The 17853-nt window shown below is 43.4% G+C and overlaps 2 protein-coding genes across 3 annotated transcripts in view; one reads left to right on the top strand and one right to left on the bottom strand.

Annotated features, from left to right (window-relative positions):
* Enosf1 (enolase superfamily member 1) overlaps nt 1-6351 on the top strand; it is a 36741-nt gene extending 30390 nt beyond the window's left edge. For both annotated transcript variants that reach the window (XM_051154508.1, XM_051154509.1), the window contains 5 exons: nt 749-790; nt 1500-1629; nt 1871-1970; nt 4694-4775; nt 5975-6351. In XM_051154508.1, coding sequence (XP_051010465.1) covers nt 749-790; nt 1500-1629; nt 1871-1970; nt 4694-4775; nt 5975-6088 — 468 coding nt within the window. In that variant the 3' untranslated portion in view covers nt 6089-6351. The remainder of the gene's footprint in view (nt 1-748; nt 791-1499; nt 1630-1870; nt 1971-4693; nt 4776-5974) is intronic.
* A 422-nt stretch (nt 6352-6773) lies between these two features.
* On the bottom strand, nt 6774-17507 carry Tyms (thymidylate synthetase). The gene is made up of 7 exons (XM_051154511.1): nt 17239-17507; nt 15611-15684; nt 14413-14587; nt 10520-10621; nt 9632-9807; nt 8111-8182; nt 6774-7131 (listed from the first exon to the last, which is right to left on the bottom strand). Exons 1-7 carry the CDS (start codon nt 17423-17425, stop codon nt 6994-6996), a joined length of 924 nt encoding a protein of 307 aa, XP_051010468.1. The 5' UTR covers nt 17426-17507; the 3' UTR covers nt 6774-6993.
* Nucleotides 17508-17853: the final 346 nt, after the last annotated feature.

Consider the following 17853-nt stretch of genomic DNA (forward strand, 5'->3'; position numbering starts at 1 on the left):
TTGTAGCTAAACTAGTCTCAAACTTTTGATCCTCTTACTTTATTCTCCATATTACTGGGCTTACAGATGTGTACCACCATGTCTGGCTTCTTAGGGTTCTTCTTGCTGTTGTTACATTTATTTATTCATTCGTTGTGTGCGTGCGTGCATGCGTGCCATACGTGTGTGTGTGTGTGTGTGTGTGTGTGTGTGCGCGCGCGCGCAGAAGTCAGAGGACAATTACTTTACTAAATGACAGAGAGGTTTACCAGGTAAAGCAGTGGTCTTAGCCTTATCTATAAAGCAAGCCGTCCAAGCCAGGTGAGAGGACTTTGGAATTAACAGAGACAAGATAGTGTTCAAAATCATCACTTCTCAGAGTTATTAAGAATACAGTAAAAATAATAAATGGGGAAGTGAGTGACCCACAGCAAGCAGAGGTCAGAGCTACATGGGTCCACAAGAACATCTCTCTGTTTGGAACATTGTTCAGGCCCTGGAACATGGAGACACATAGTGCTGCAGAAGCAAGTTTGCAGAGCCACATCCAGGAGTGGGGCAGTAGCAGTATATGAGCAGCCCTGGTTTCCCCCCTGTGGGTACACAACTCTCCCACGCACACACATTCCTATGGACACCCTTCTGCCAGGCTTTAAACTTCAGATGACTCAACAGCAGGAATGTTTCCTTCAGCTCTAAAAATATTTTTAAACATTGAGAGTTGCAGCTTAAACATTGGAAAATAACACCAGGCTGCCTTCTTTTGCAGGCACTGGCCCCATTAGGAATTGGTGTTGCCACAGGAGAACAGGTGAGTGATATGCCCTTGGTATCACCTCATTATACCACTGATAGAGAACACAGTCATGTTGCATTTTAAGTTGGGGAATTTTTTATCATAAAAATTGGTAGTTCATTTGAGTCCAAAGTTTTGTGACTTTTTTCATAATGTATGGGATTCAGGTCACTGTTTTTGTTTTTCTCTGAGTGATTATTTAGAATTATCAAGGCAACAACTTATTACTGTCAGGGCATGCAGTGACTTTAAGAAAGCCAACTTCCAGTAGATTAAGGATGAAATTACTCTCTCCTCGTGCCTGTCTACACCTGCTGCAGTCAGCTCAAAGGTAGAGCAGAGGAACTTTCACCCTTCCAGCAGAATGAACAGTGCCACCCTGCCACTGTTCCACATTGTCCATCTGCTTGTAGCTGTCACTGTATTCCATCCTGATGTTCCATTCCACTTCCCACTTGCCAGGTGATACAACAGTAACCTGTATAAAGGGAGAGCTGGTGTAATCTGTACTTGATTCGCAGTTACATCTTCAGATTTGTCCCTCTACATTGTCAGGGTCACCTCAGGCCAAGTGAGAAAAAGAAAAGAAAGTCCAGGCTTCCTGAAATGTAGTAATGAGTAACAGCAGGCGTGGAATCACAGTAAGGCTACCAAGCTTAGGCATCATGAAAATCAAGCCTAATTCTTTTGTTGGTGTTGTTTAAATATTTAAATCTATTTCTAGTGCCACAATCGAGTGATATTTAAGCAACTCCTACAGGCAAATGCCTTGCAGTTCCTCCAGATTGACAGCTGCAGATTGGGAAGTGTCAATGAAAACCTCTCAGTATTACTGATGGCCAAAAAGTTTGGAAGTAAGGGATGATGGGGAGGCTGTGGACCAAATCTCCTCTGCTCAGATTGTAGTTTGCCTTTTCTCAAAATCTTATTTATCTCTAATCAGGAGTCTTGGCTGATTTCCACCTTGGAATCTTATCTCTAAATATTAAAAATGATCAAATCACCTATATAGACAGTAACAAAAACCTATGGAATCTGTCTCTCTTCCTCTCTGCATACTTTTGCCTTAAATTGAAATGCCTGCCTTCCTTCTAGTCCCTGTTTGTCCCCATGCCGGTGGAGTTGGACTCTGTGAACTAGTACAGCACTTGATTATATTTGACTATGTATCAGTCTCTGCAAGCCTTCAAAACAGGTCAGTAAGAAGGCATTGCCCCTCTCTCATTGCAGTAATATCCCTTAACTCAGGAAAGCTCTTTGAAAATTCTTTCAGGACTAGAGATACTCAACTCTTTGCACTGTTGCAAACACCCACTATAGATTTAAAACACCAGTTCCAAACTAACATGATACTGTTCACCTTGTTTTTTCCCTTTAATTTTATGTTTATGGGTGCTTTGTCTGCATGGTCTATGCACATATGTTCAGTGCCTGTGGAGGTCAGGTGTTAGATCCCTGGACCTATAATTACAGATAGTTGTAAACTGCCATGTGGGTGCTGGCAATCAAACCTGGACCCTCTTGGAAAGCTCTTAATGGTGGAGCCATTTCTCTAGCCCAAACAGGATTTCAAATTGGGGCGTCGCCTTCCAGTCATTTGCACATATATGGACTTGCTTATTATACTTTGTCTGCTCAGGCTAAACATATCACAAAAAAAACCTCAGTGAAGCTAAATCTTGAGAACAAATATGAGAACCTACATGGATAAGGCAAACACCAAATTCAGGAGGCATGAGGGTGAGGGTGTCAGAATTGTAATAGTTTATTCAGCTGGCTAGTGAGTAAACAGCATTTTTTTTTTTAAGATTTATTTATTGATTATGTATAGTGTTTTGCCTACATGTACTCCTGCATGCCAGAAGAGGGCACCAGATCTCATGATACATGGTTGTGAGCCACCATGTGGTTGCTGGGAATTAAGCTCAGGACCTTTGAAAGAGCAGCCAGTGCTCTTAATCTCTGAGCCATCTCTCCAGCCCCAACAGAACTTTTTTTCAGTCTGCCTAAACTTTAGTTTATGTTCTAAAGAACATTAGGTGCAAAGGGAGGAAACTCGGACCTCCTCACCCTAGAGCTGCTGCACGTACCTAATGTCACAGGACTCCGACAATGAAGCTCTATATTGTTGTCCTTTTCTTTTACAGTTAATACTGTCCAAACTGATTCTAGGTTGAAAGTACCCTTCCTGAGTTGTTTTAATTCACTTTCTCATTTCAGTTCTTGCCCTCATGAGCACTGCAGGCCCCAGGGATGAGTCACCTAAGCACCTCAGTGCAGTAGCCCTGGTGTGAGGCGTCTCAAAGCAGTGCTGGTGCTTCATACAGGCTTTGCAACTCAGAAATGTCTGGGTAAACTGCCACCAGATACCAGCACCTGTGTTGACCCTGACCCTCTGCCTTGTCATTCTCTCAGCATTGTTTTGACACCCACCATCTCCCCCATATAGATGGGTCTTTATCTGCACCCAGGACACAGAAGCCTTAGCTTCTCTTGCCAGTTTATTTCTGCATTCCTGGTTTCTGTGTGACATTATTCCTGGTGAGACACGAACAAACGATGACAGACTCAAGTACAGATACCACCAAAGTTACAACTTGGCTAACCAATGAGTTTTATTGAGGTTACTTATAGGAATATGGGTGAAGGGTTACTTACAGGTGCAGAAATGACTTGACAGCTGCATCACCAAAGCCAGCATGGGTGACAACTCACAAAGCTGGGACCTGGAATATACTGCAGAGCCTGCAGGCAGCACCACAAATTGAAAAGTGTACCTTCCAGGTGACTCATTTGGTCTAAGTCTCTTCCAGGCAGCTCATCTGGTCTTTGTTTCTTCTAGGCAGTTCAGCCAGGGCTTCAGCTGGGCTTGTCTGAGAGTGACTCTCAGCAGTTTTTACTGTTTGCTCTAGGAAGGAGGTACCTAGTGAATGTGGTCAGGGTCAGGGGCTTCTAGAAGCTATTTTGAGTTGTTTACTTTATCTCTTAGAGAGCATATCAATAGTATCTTTCCTCCTGTTGGTTCACTTCCCTAAAACATTCTGTCTTAAGAAATTTCACACCAAAATGGGGTGTTTTAATCTCCTAAGAACACTGGTTCACACTCTGTTATATGCCATCATGTTATCAGGTGACTAAAGAAACAGGTTATGTTACCAGCCTTTTGAGTATGGTACCTGCCCACAAGACTGCACAGTGGCATACACAACTTGAACAGATTGACCCAATTCCAAACCTGTGCTTTTCACTTAATCATGTGCACAGATGGAAATTTAATCTAATTTGGCAGTTTAGTCTAGTAAACTAACATTTGGCATTAGGCAGGACAGTAATCCCAGGTGTCTGGAATTTGAATTGATGTGGGGGTACTACAAAACCTTCAGGGTAACTTCACAGTGTCCCAGCTCCTACATGTTCTGGAGATGGAAGCACCTCATAGACTGACTTCGAACAGAACATGAACAGCTGAGCCTTCAGGATCAAACCTAGGATCTTATCCCAGCCAAGCCCTCTACTAATACTGAGCTATAACCCCAGAACCTGTTGCCAAAAGGTTGTTTGTGTCATGTTGAGTGCAGGCACAATTGTGGAGGGGACAACCTCAGATGTTGGTATTCACCTCCCTACCTTGTCTGAGAGAGGGCTTCTCTGTTGCTTACCACTGTGTATACCAACTATCTAGTTCTTCTGAGCTTCCAGGGAGTCTTCTATCTCCACCTCCCATCTCACTGTATATGCCCCACCACACCTAGCTTTATATGGGTTCCTGAGATCAAATCCAGATCCTCATGTTTGCAAGGCAAATGTTTTACCTACTGAGCCATCTCTTCAGCCCACCATTTAAGGACACTTTTCTGCTTTCATAGTTGCTGGCTCATGAGTTATCCAACTTCAGGCACTAATGCTTCAATTTCCTAGGATGTGTGAATACGTGAACCACCTGCATGAACATTTCAAGTATCCTGTGGTTATCAAACATGCTTCATATCTGCCTCCCAAGGTAAGTTGAGGCTTAGGACAAGTTGCAGACATGCTGTCTGAAGCCACTGTGTCCCTGAGCAGGGACCACAAAGCTTTGAGTCAACACTGATTTCCAATAACAAATGACTCATAGTAATGAGTATCAAATCCTTAAGTTTTTTTGATTTTTAAAAAAAAGATGTGTATTATTATAGTGTTCTGCCTACATGGAACACCTACACGCTAGAAGAGGGCACCAGATCTCCTTATAGATGGTTGTGAGCCACCATGTGGGTGCTGGGAATTAAACTGAGGACCTTTTAAAGAACAACCAGTGCTTTTAAGCCTGAGCCATCTCTCCAGCTCCAAAACCCTTACGTTCTAAAGGTCAGTGTGTGCCTAGTTCTACGTCAACTTGACACAAGCTAGAGTCATTTCATAAGGGAGGACCTTAATTGAGAAAATGTCAAGACTGGCCTGTGGGCAAGACTAGGATGCATTGACTGATATTGATCAATGCTTACTGGGGACAGCGCCACCCTGGACAGGTTTAGTCCTAGATGATGCAGGAAGGTAGACTGAACAAGGCAGTAGGCAGCATTCCTCAGTGGCCTCTACTTCAGCTCCTGCCCTCCTGAGTTCCTGTCCTGATTTCACTTGGTGATGGAATGTGACCTGAGAGATGTAAGCTGGAATAATTTCCTCCCCAGGGAACTTTCTGGTCAGTTTTATCACGACAATAGAAATCCTAAGACACAGAGGTATGGTCCTACTTCCATAGTTGCTAAGCCTTTAAAACACACATTCCGTCTTCCCAAAAGCCAGCAGATCTGCACATTAGTGGCCTGGGCCATTTATACTGATTTTATCCAGATTGTGGCTCATTTTCACTAACACATATTAGGCTACCAAAGTTTTAGTTTCACTAACAATCCAGATAAGTAGCCAATAAAGTATGACCCTTTCTGTCTTCTTTCAAACAAAAAATCCCTTACATCTTAAAGCTTTATTTTTAACTACATGTATGTGGGTGAGGGATGCCCACAGAGGCCAAAGAAGGGAAACCCTGGGCCTGGGATTAAGGGCTGACTGACACTGGTGCTCGCAGCCACACTGATATTGTGGGAGAGCTATCTCCAGCCCCAAATATAATTTCTTAAATACTGAATTAGATTTACAAGCATTTCTAGTAGCTGCAGCAACCAGTGTTAACGTTTGCCAATTTATTGTGTTTGCTAGGATGCAGGCTACTCAACAGAAATGAAGGAGGGATCTGTAAAGAAACACCAATACCCAGATGGAGAAGTCTGGAAGAAACTCCTTGTTGCTCAACATTTATGTGTTCAGCCCTAACACTTTTTTTTCCCCTGAAGTGGAAATGCTTAAAATCCTGGAGTTTTATAAAAATAGAAAAATCAAGTCTAGCCATTAAGTCATATTCACCTCAGGAATAAGCATTAATTATGGTATGGTCAACAAGTCAGTATTCTATGTAATTTTAAAGCAAATTTACCTAACCCAAAGCCCAAGATGTTCTTTAAAAATCTCTATCAAGTGTTATACTTGAAAATCAGCAACATGTTTCATAATTTGTTATAATAATTCCTCATTCTAATTCAGAATAAAACTGGTTCTGCAGCCCTGTGAGGGATCTGGTAAAGCAACAAAACAGTTCACTGATTCGCCCTGAAATGGTTTAGCATCCTTTTGTTATCAGTTTAGCATCCTACTTATCAGTCTGAGTACTTTAGAGATTTCACACCTCATTGAAATTAATGGGACAAATGGTATTTCTTCACACTTTCAGACCACTTTGTTTTTTGGGTTTTTTGAGACAGGGTTTCTCTGTGTAGCCCTGGCTGTCCTGGACTGACTTTGTAGACCAGGCTGGCCTTGAACTCACAGTGATCTGCCTGCCTCTGCCTCCCCTGTGCAGGGATTAAAGGCGTGCACCACCACACCAGGCACTCCCATGAATAATATAATCTGAATCTCACCAGCTTCTTCATATGAATAGATATAGATATAGATATGCTTGTTTGTTTTTACTAGTATATAATCTCAGCTTTTTTAATGTACCTTCAGTGAATACTAAAGGAAAGGCAGTTCTAAAGGCCAGTAACACTTTAGATATTGACAATAGTTATGTCACAATACATATGTCACTGTCAATTTTTTACCTAGTTCATTTTCCTTTAGAGAAAAAACTTTATTTTACCCTAAAAACTAGTGATATTTACAGCATCATTGAAAGAGCTCTAAACAGCCATTTCCATTTTAATTGTTGGATGTGGATTATACCCTTCAATCTGAAAGTCTTCAACTTTGAAATCATCAATTGTCTCAACTTTTCGAAGGATTTTGAGCTTTGGGAAAGGTCTTGGTTCTCGCTGAAGCTAAAAACAAAATCATGACATTATTTTATATTTGTTCCTGTGTCTCCTCATGAAACCAACATAGTATTTTTATCACAAAGTACTATTTTAAAGGAGCACAATACTGCACTGTCTTTTCTTTCTGAAACATTGGGGATTATACCTAGGGCCTGGTAAGAGTTACATACAAAATCTACAATCCAACTACAGCTGAGGTCTTTGCTTACTTTTTACTTTGAGACAGGGTCTTGGGCAGTTATCAAGGCTTGTTGAACTTACTCTGTAGCCCAAGCAAGTCTTGAACTTGGAATGCTCCTGCTTCGGCCTCTTAAGTAGCTAATTACAGGGTGAAGCCACCAGATAACTGCTGATAAATATATTTCACATAGGCACACAGTTGTTTACTCTTCTAATTTTCTTCCTTAAGGTTCATGAAACATGGACACTCATATTCTTATTGCCATTTCATTTGTTTGCTGCTGCATTATAGGGATTTGAATAGACAGGCTTTTAAAAAGTTCAGACCTAACTACTAAACTTTAGCATAAAACTAAAGCCAAACATTTATATTTCAATTCTTCAAGTAGAAATAGGAGCTAAAATGCTGTATCTCCTGGCTCTTCTCTCTGGTACTAGTGCTTAATACCTTACCATTTTTGGTGCTTGTGGTTGCTAACCCTGATTATAGCCTCATCCCTGCTCATCTGCCTTATTAAAAGCCCTGCAGTTGGAGCACTTCAATACAGTCAGCACCAAAGGATGTGATACCAAAATGCCCTGCCACCCAGTCTGTTGTCAAGAGAAGGCACCAAGCTCAAAAAGAGATGAAATGGGTATATTTCTGGTGTGGGGTTTTTTTTGTTTGTTTTTGAATGTGTTTCTCTGTTTTGGTCCTAGCTGTCCTGAGCTTGCTTTGTAGACCAGGCTGGCCTCCAACTCATAGCAATCTACCTGCCTCTGCCTCCCAAGTGCTGGGATTAAAGACAAGTATATTTCTTACCTGAATTTTCAGCGGCTCAATATGATTGAGGTAAATATGTGCATCTCCCAAAGTATGGACAAAATCACCTGGCTAAAAACATCTCACAGGAGAGAACACAACAGTTAATATTTTAGTTTAAATTATGTTTAAAATGTAATTTTAAGACATATCAGGGGCAGTGAAATGGCTCAGTGGGCACTTGCTTCCAACCCTGACAGCCTAAGCTTGATCCCTGAGACCCACATGGAGGAAGAGAACTGACCAACGCAAACTGTCCTCTGATCTCTACACACACACTGTGGAATATGTGGATGCCCCCCAGCCCCCCCCCACCCCATAAAACATTATATAGGATATGCAGATACTTCAAAGCTTCCCCCAAAAGTAAGTTTATCAGTGTGGTTTTTGAGAAAAGTTAATTTATGAAAGTTTTTAAGTTGTGCATGATGGCTCACCCATGTAACCCCAGCACTTGGAAGGCTGAGATATTTACCACTCTAGTAAGCATCATGAACCTGAGAGAGAAGGGCCTGACGTCTCATGCACTGGCCAACTTTATTCAGAGTATCAGACAATTGATCCTCTGACGGTTAAAGAGTCACACGAGGAAAGTGTATAATCACAAGGACAAAGCAGCACATGGCAAAACCATGGTATTCCAGAGGCAAAATATTCCATATGAATAACAAGAGCAGAAGTAAACTCACTCCTGTCTCTACACCTGGGAAGAGCACAGAACACATTCCAAGAACACTTCTGATATCCAGCAGCGAGATCAGCAGGACTCTAGTCTGGCACAGTGGAAGGGTTCCGGGCGCCCCCAAGAGGGCTGCTGGTGAAATACTACTGCTCTCAACAGTGAGGCAGGCAGGGTCAAGGGAGTAAGGGGGGCAGGGCCCCCAAGGAGCTCTCACTTGTGGCAACAAGTGCCGCATCCAAACAAAACAAAATAATTCTGTGTTTTGAAGAAACTGAAGTCACAAGACTCTTGTTTTCTTACAGTTTTCTCACAAGTACTCAGAATTCTCACAACTTCATTTTTTTAAATAACCTTTTTACCTTTATTTTTTACCTTTATATTTTACCTTTATTATATCGGTGTTTTGCCTGCAAGTATGTCTATATGAGAGTGTCAGATCTTGGAGTTACAGATAGTTGTGAGCTGCCATGTGGGTGCTGAGATTTGAACCAGGTCCTTTGGCAGAGTAGTCAGTGCCCTTAACCACTGAGTTATCTCTCCAGCCCCACGACTTCATTCTTGGACTGTATTCTGACACTGTAGGTTAAAAGTTGTCTGGACTAGAGAATAAGTCCATGTCTCTAATACCCTCTCCCCCAACACACACACACACACACACACACACACACACACACACATACAAGCAACTAGGAGCCAAAAAGCTCCAAGGAGGGTTACAAGGTTAGTCAGTTCATGTCTTACTTACATTCATAAAAATTTAATACTAATCAGACTGAGTTCCCTGCTATGAGTTCAGTGCACTACACTGGCTATAACCATGCCTTCTGAAAGCAGCTCACCTGCAGGCCCGTGATATGTGCAATCATGTAGGTCAGCAGGGCATAGCTGGCAATGTTGAAGGGCACGCCCAGACCCATATCTCCTGACCTCTGGTAAAGCTGGCAAGACAGTTCCCCATTCACGACATAGAACTGACAGAGGGCATGGCAAGGAGGCAGTGCCATCAGGGGAAGATCTGAGGAGTCAATGGGGGAACAAGAAGGGGTTTTAGAAAACATATCTATGAAAAACATAAAATAAGAAACAGATGCCAACCATGAAAGAAGGCACCGACAACTCACACCTTCCCCATTATGCCAAAGTCAGATCATTTTCCCAACCCAGATGTAATGGAAACTGTCCATTAGCAAAAGATATCTGCAAGTATACATTTATGCTCTTCCATCTGGGCTAAAATGAAGGATTTGGGCCCCTGTTGATGACACCAAATAAAAGGGAAATTATTTCATTTGCAAAGGCCATAGGAAATGAGCATCCAAGGCACATCTTTCTGTTATTAAGTCTCTATTTGCTTTTTTGAGACAGGGTTTCTCTGTGTAGCCTTGGCTGTCCTGGACTCACTTTGTAGACCAGGCTGGCTTGAACTCAGAGATCTACCTACCTCTGCCTCCTAAGTGCTTGGACTAAAGGCATGGACCACCACGCCTGGCCCCATAGGTGTATTTTTACAGCCAATTTAATGCTCCTTTAATATAAATGCATAAATAGGATCACATGTGCCTTAGTGTATACTACAAAGGTGAAAATACAGCAAAATGTGAGTGAGTGGCTCAAGGGCGCACAATCAACCCCATGACTAGAGGCACCTTCAGTTGCCTCAGGCCTCCTGGCTTCCTTTTGCTAACTCGCCTGTTTATCCGAAGGAAGATGACCAGGATGCTACCCACCTTTTGGGTTCCAGGCACACATGATGATTCTTCTGTCATCAGGGTTGGTTTTAATGGTGTCAATCACTTTTTGCAGCTGGTCTACTCCTTGACCTGAGTAATCTGTAGAATTGTCAGGAGAAAACATATGCACTTAAGTCACACAGTCACAGCTTGTCATGTGATGACCCTGGTTCTAAGACACCCAGCATATTCTGGGTATTTCTCAGATCATGCTGGATTAAGTTCAAGGTCCTTGCTGAACCCATGTTTATCTTAATGACAGACAAAAATCCTTTAAATATTTAGTCTGTACAATTCACTTCCTCATTTAATACTGCTCTTATTGATAAGTGCTATTTGGATATGGTTTGAATGGGTTGCCCAAGGCTTCCTGAGTTGAAATGTAATTCTCATTTTTAGGTAAAAATTTAATCTGATTTTGTAGCCCTTCAAAGGTGATTAGGATGTCATCAGGGTACAAGACAACTGAATATTATAAACTTGGACATTTTATTATATATACAGTTTGCTGCTTTTCTAGAATCATAATGATCTAGTTATGAAAAAACAAGGCTCTTAATATTTTCCAACTCTCATTACTTAATCATGTATTCAAATTAGTATGTCTTTGGTTTTATGAGATGGAAAAGTTGTTCCTGATTTTTAAATTTATTTAATATTGTGTACACGTGTGATGCATGTGTGAGCAGGAGCACATGTGCCAGTGCACAGTGATCAGAGGACAGTTTTCAGGGATTCACCTTTAGAGACTGAGCTTAAGTCATAAAGGCCTGTATGAGTCATCTCATCAGCCCAAATTAGTGTATTTTAGGATTGTATCTTTGGATTGGTTTTAAAAATTGTCACAGCGGCTGGATGTGATGGTGCACACCTTTAATCCTAGCACTTGGGAGGCAGAGGCAGGTGGATAGCTGTGAGTTCAAGGACAGCCTGGTCTACAAAGCAAGTCCAGGACAGCCAAGGCTACACAGAGAAAAACAAACAAATTGTCACAACTCCAAATAGGCAATATTAAAGACTCCAGAAAATATTCTATAGCTTGATTGTGTTAGTGATTCCATAATCTATATGTGTTAAAAATCTGATAAAGTACAGAAAAAATTCCAGCAATTATTTCTTGTAGCAGAAATAAGGTAAAACTATATTTAAAACCATTTTTCCAAGGCTGGAGAGATGGCTCAGCAGTTAAGAACATTGGCTGCTCTTCCAAAAGACCTGGGTTCAATTCCCAGCACCCATGGGGCCATCTGTAACTCCAGTTCCAGGGGATCCGACACCCTCACATAGATATATATGCAGGCAAAACACCAATGCACATAAAATAAAAATAAATCTTTAAAAAATACATTTTTCCTGTGACTCTAGAATTATTTTTAAACAATAAATTGGGTATTGTAGTGCATGCCTTTAATCCTATCACTCAGGAGGCACAGACAGACAGATCTCTATGACTTCAAGTCCAGCCTGGTCAACAGGGTGAGTTCTAGGACAATGAGGGCTACACAGAGAAACCCTGTTTCAAAACACAAAATGTCGGTGAGGTGAACATGATGGCACGTGCCTGTAATTCTATCAGTTGAAAGGTGGAGACAGGAGGACAAGTACTGAAGGCCGACTGAAGGCCAGCTGCAGCTTCATAAGACTTTCACTCAGCCGCCACGCCACCACACACACACACACACACACACACACACACACACACACACACGTAAATCCCAGCACCTGAGAAGAGCAGATGCAGGCACATCTGTGTGAGCCTTGTCTTTATAATTAGTTCTAGGCCAGCCAAGGCTATTATAGCAAAACCCTGACTCAAAAATGGAGTATACACAAATTTACCACTAAAATTGTTTTTACATTGTTATTATTTATTTTGCTATATGTGACATATGCTATGGCATGTGTGGGTCAAAGACCCTGTGAGAATAGGTTCTCTCCTTCTACCACATGAGTTTGGGGATCAAAATCCGGTCTCCAGGCTCAGGCATTCGCACTACATCACACTATTCACTTCCAGAACTTTTCAGATAATATTCTTAGCTCACTAACACTAACTCGCCATCACATTACACCACAAGCCCTAACAACCTCTTCTATAATTTTCTACCTTTATCACTCTGCTCATTCTTGTCCATAAAGAATTTCACTTCTAAAAAAAAAAATCACCAGCATTAAAAACATCTCAATTACAAATACAACTTTAGTCTTTAATGAAGAAATTGGACACTACGCCTGTCTTAGTGTTCTTTTTTTTTCTTTTGTTTTGTTTTTTTCGAGTCAGGGTTTCTCTATTGTAGCTATGACTGTCTTGGACCTCGCTCTGTAGGCCAGGCTGACCTCAAACTCAGAGATCCACCTGCCTCTGCCTCCTTGTTGTTGTGACCATGAACATGGCAACTCTTATAAAAGAAAGCATTTATTTGGAGCTTGCTTATAGTTTCAGAGGTTTAGTCTATTATCAGCAATGGCAGGGTGTAGGCAGACATGGTGCTGGAAACACAGTGATGCTTCTATATCCAGAGCTGGGCTTGGGATAGGCTTCTGAAACCTCAAACCCCAGCCCAGAGACACACTTCCTTCATCAAGGCCACACCTCTTACTCCTTTCAAATAGCATCACTCCCTGGTGACCAAGCATTCAACATATAAGCCTATGGGGCCCTTATTCAAACCACAAGGCCCCCATTCTTCCCACTGGTTAGAAGGAGCTGTGTGCTGATGACAGGCTGACTGTCTACAATGATCAACAGTGATGCTGGAAAGTTGACTGTCCAGCTTTGAAGAGACTAGATGGACCAGACCATCGGATTTCCTGTTTCAAAAAGCAGTTTGTTGGATGTTTTGGGCCGATAAGGCTGAAGACTGATTGCCCCAATGAAGGAGAGAATCCGGTGACTATCCAGGTGGTCTGCTCTCTCTGTCCTATGTAACTTGGAAGTTGCCCACCAGCATGTCCTTTATTAGATAGATTTTTCTTCTTGGGTCTCTGATGGGATTAAAGACTAGATAGCCACAGTGTTACTAGAAGCTTTAGTTTAAGAATTAAAAACACATTTATAGATTGATAATTGCAATTTTTCATTTAAAAAAAAAGGACTCTCTTTGGTAGGATAGTGGAATACTTTCTCTCAGGTTAACAAGTATAAAAGGACTTGGTTATGTACTTGATACCTGGTGATTATGTATATCTGTATATGTGTGTATATAGTTCTTAATTTTTTTAAAAGAGAAGGGGGATGTGTGGGAAAGCTTAGCTTTGTCACAGCTGTGACTGTCCCCTTGAGAGAAGAAGCATACTGTTCAGGTTGCTGGTGTCAGCCCAGCCAGTAATTATTACTTCCTGTGGACACAAGCACATATGCACATATTCTAAGGAGACATTAACTTTGGAACCTGAGTCAGGAAGTGACAAAGGCTGGATGCCTGTCTCTGTGACACTCAAACAGTACCAAGAGGAAATGATGCCAGTCACAAAATAAGATGTTTTCTTCACCCTCTGTCTCCTCAGAGCAGGAAGGAAAGGGTAAGTCAGGCACTGAACAGAGACTCCATACCGCCTACCAGTTTGCCAAGGTTATCACAGGCAACTTCTACACTTCATCCCAGACAAACCTCCTTCTAGCCTAAACCCTAACACTGACAAACCAAACCTGCCACTACTTGCGAATGACACAGGAAATAGAAAGTTCCAGCATCCAATCATGCCCAGTAAGTAATACTAGCCACCAAGAGTACAATTTGGCTTTTGTAAGATCTCCACTGTAACCCAGCACAGCTTCTCACAAAGTCAGTTACCTATCAACTCCCCTGTTGTAGACTGATCCCCCATACTCTACAATGGATCTTTAAGGAAGAACACTCAGGAAGCCTGAGGCATTGTTATCTCCTCACCTGAATCCATATCTTTGTAGTCTGCTCCAAAATGTCTCCACTGGAAACCATAAACAGGGCCCAGGTCCCCTTCCTGTCGGGCAGAGAATCCCAGGCTGTCCAAAAACTCTCGGGACCCATTGGCATCCCAGATCCTCACTCCCTTGGAGGACAGTTCTTTAGCATTTGTGGATCCCTAGAAAAAATGAGTAAAATGAGCATAAAAGGTTTTGGGACTCATCTTCTACCCATGGTGTACTGCCCATGTGCAGGACGTGCTGACCAGGCTTCCGAGGGCTTATAGAACAGTCTTAGCTCTTACTGGAAATTCCCTAACAGTGTTTGTTTCTTCTAGTCCCTTTAACTTGAAAAATCTTTGTGTGTGTATTTGTATACATGTGGTAACCCTGGGTTATCACCTCTTCTACCTTATTCCAGGCAGGGTGTCTTTCTTGTTCTTGCTACTGCACTCCCACCCCAGGTTAGCTAGCCTGTGAGCTTCCAGTAGATTCTCCCATCTCCATCTCCCATAAAAGTGCTGGGATTAGGGCTGGGCATGGCGACGCACACCTGTAAGGCCAGCACTTGGGAGGCAGAGGCAGGTGAGTTCGAGGCCAGCCTGGTCTACAAGGCGAGTCCAGGACAACCACAGCTACACAGAGAAATCCTGTCTTGAAAAACAAAACAAACAAAACAAAGCAAAAAAGAAGTGCTAGGATTAGACTGCACTACTAAATAGGGCTTTATGAGGGTTCCGGGGATCCAAACTCAGTCTGAGCCATCCCCCCAGGCTTCCCTTTTTATTTCTTTCGTTCCCTTTTAGTTTTTTGAGGCAAAGTTTCTCTGTATAGCCTTGGCTGTCCTGGAACTCCCTCTAAACCAGGCTGGCCTGGAACAGAGATCTGCCTGCCTGTGCTTCCCAAGTGCTGGGATTAAAAGTCCATCACTGCTTTTATGCTCTAAATACCTCCAAGTTCCTAATCTGTTCTTACCTCATCTGACAATTTTGAATGTCTGAATTAAACATGTTCCATGTGTAAGCATGATACCCCAAGTGGACTTGCTTAATGTTCCATGTGCAGACTGTTCATGTATCATATATCTAGCCTGGGCAGGAATATTCCCGTGTGTTCAGGTTGGTGAGGAGAGCAGGGAGGCTGGGAGAGAGAAAAGCATCTAAAGCCAGAGCCGGAAAATGGGAATGGCTAACAGCTCCTACCTTGATAAACCACAGCAGCTCCTCCAAAACACCCTTCCAGAACACTCGTTTGGTTGTGAGTAGAGGAAATTCATCTGAAAAACAGTTTGTCAGACAGTTAAAATGTGGTAAAATACAGCAAGCCACCATCCAGCTTTCTCTGTGGAGAAAAACTGCTAGAAACACAACATCCTGGAGCGGTTGCAGGAAAACAGGGCTTGTCAGTGACAGCACAGTTCTCCAGTGACACAGAAGTTACCCATGTGGCAAAGAGAAAAAGCTGTCATTGGGATGTAATGACAACACCCAAAACGTGGCTTTGGACACAACCTAAAGGTTGTAATAGCCAAATCTGCCGAGCTCCAGGCAGAGAGATGACAATCACTCTGGTAGGAACTGAGGAAGAGTTTTCAGATATTTGGAAAATAAACTGACCTAGTACATAAAAATAGAATCGTTCGCCCCTCAGAATGGCTATCAGGGAACTTTGTAACCTCCACTTCACAGGTACCCAAAGGAGATGCACAAGTTTGAACAGCTTAAGAGGCAAAGGGGCAGGTAGGTCAATCAAACGACAAGGTAAAGAGAAAAGACTCAGGCTAGAGACACGCAGCCTAAGTAAATGTTTTGCAACGAGAGAGCACTGCTTCCATCTTAAACATCTACACAGAAAAGCTGAAGGGAGGGTAGAGAGGTAAAGAACAAAAACAAATTTGTCCACAGCCTAAACAGAGGAAATGGATTAGAACTGTGTCTGAGCTGGGGTTAGTGGCGCACACCTTTAATCCCAGCGCTCAGGAAGGCAGAGGCAGGTGGATAGCTGTGAGTTCAGAGACCAACCTGGTCCACAAATTGAGTCCAGGACAGCCAAGGCTACACAGAGAAACGCTGTCTCTAAACAAACACACACAACTGGGCCTGTCGTTCATCAGAGTCCACTGCTCTCGGATGCCCTTTAGGCTGTGCATCTGCGCAGTGAGGGCTGTGTAGTTTCCAGCTCCAGAACAGTTTGAGACTAAGTGAATTCCCTAAGAGTGGGTGTATCCTTACTCAAAGCTACTCTTTACGCTAGCGTCAGGTTGCTCTTCATCCATTCTAAAGCCCACCATTAGCCCCACCCTCAGGCAACACCGACAAGGGTCCAGAGCTCTTCCCAGCGCTGCTGTGCTAGATTCCAGCAACTCAGAGAGCGCTTCTTCCTGGTACCACCGGTAAGCCTAGACATCCTCAAGGCTGCAGGAGGAAACGCCACAGTTCCCACCTCGAGCCTGGGGTCTCCTCTTTTTCTGCGACTCCGTAGCACCGCCCGAACCATTTTCGCTCCAATTTTTAAAACCGTTTCAAAGAGGTACTTAGCTAATGGAGGGAAGAGGAGGAGCAAATTCAGGACCTCAGGGCAAGGCTTGGACAAACCGGAACAGGTTTCTCCCACTCCCTCCCTCGGGCCGCAAGACTGGTTCCGGAGAGGCGGCTTAACAGGGATTTAGAACAAAGGCGGGACTTTAGGACCGGGTTTACCTGCAGTAGCAGTAGCCCTGGAATGCTTAGGACTCCTAGGCCACGTTAGAACTAACCAAGGCAGCCCGCCTTGCGCCTCCGCGCGCCCAGACCGCCAGGCGTCCTCCCGCGGCCTATCCCGCCATGCTCACCTCTCAGGCTGTACCGCGCCTGCATGCCGAACACGGACAGAGTGCCTGTGCCTGTGCGATCCTCCTTCTTAAAGCCGCAGCGCAGGATGTGCTCCACCTGCCCCAGATACTGCAGCTCCCCGTGCCGCGCTGCTTCCGCGCCCCGCTGCTGAGCGGCGGACTGTAGCTCGGAGCCGGCGACCGACATCGCGGAGAAGTTGACGACAGTGTAGCGGGCGCCAAAGCAGGGACCTTCCGCGCGCTCTTTTCCCTACACTCTGCGAGCACCGCCTCTTCCTGCTGTGAAGATTGGCAGACCCCGCGCCCACGTGGCTGAAGTTGTTGGCGCAAACGCCCGCAGGCTTTCCCAATTCTCTTGATTTACTCCATCTTGGCAATAAGAGCCTATAGTAATCCCAGCTCTTGGGAGGTTGAGGCTAGAGGATCAGGAGTTTAAGGCAATTCTTCGCTTCATAGCAAGTTCAAGGCCAGCCTGGGTACTTGAGAGCCTAGCTTTGGTGGGCCTGTGGTGGCGCATGCCTTTAATCCCAGCACTCGGGAGGCTACATCTGAAAGGACAGTGATAAGTGATTCTCATTCTCATGACCCTATTTTCCCAGTCTTGCTGAAGGCTAT

Source organism: Acomys russatus, chromosome 12 (assembly GCF_903995435.1).
Source record: "Acomys russatus chromosome 12, mAcoRus1.1, whole genome shotgun sequence".
NCBI lineage: Eukaryota > Metazoa > Chordata > Mammalia > Rodentia > Muridae > Acomys > Acomys russatus.

What these genes read in the sequence shown, in the direction of transcription:
- Tyms (XM_051154511.1), bottom strand. Translation starts at nt 17,425, where the DNA reads ATGTCGGTCGCCGGCTCCGAGCTACAGTCCGCCGCTCAGCAGCGGGGC. An exon ending in GGCGCGGTACAGCCTGAGAG is followed by an intron (nt 15,685 to 17,238) that starts GTGAGCATGGCG and finishes ACTGTTTTTCAG; the next exon opens with ATGAATTTCCTCTACTCACA. An exon ending in CACATATCACGGGCCTGCAG is followed by an intron (nt 8,183 to 9,631) that starts GTGAGCTGCTTT and finishes AGATGTTTTTAG; the next exon opens with CCAGGTGATTTTGTCCATAC.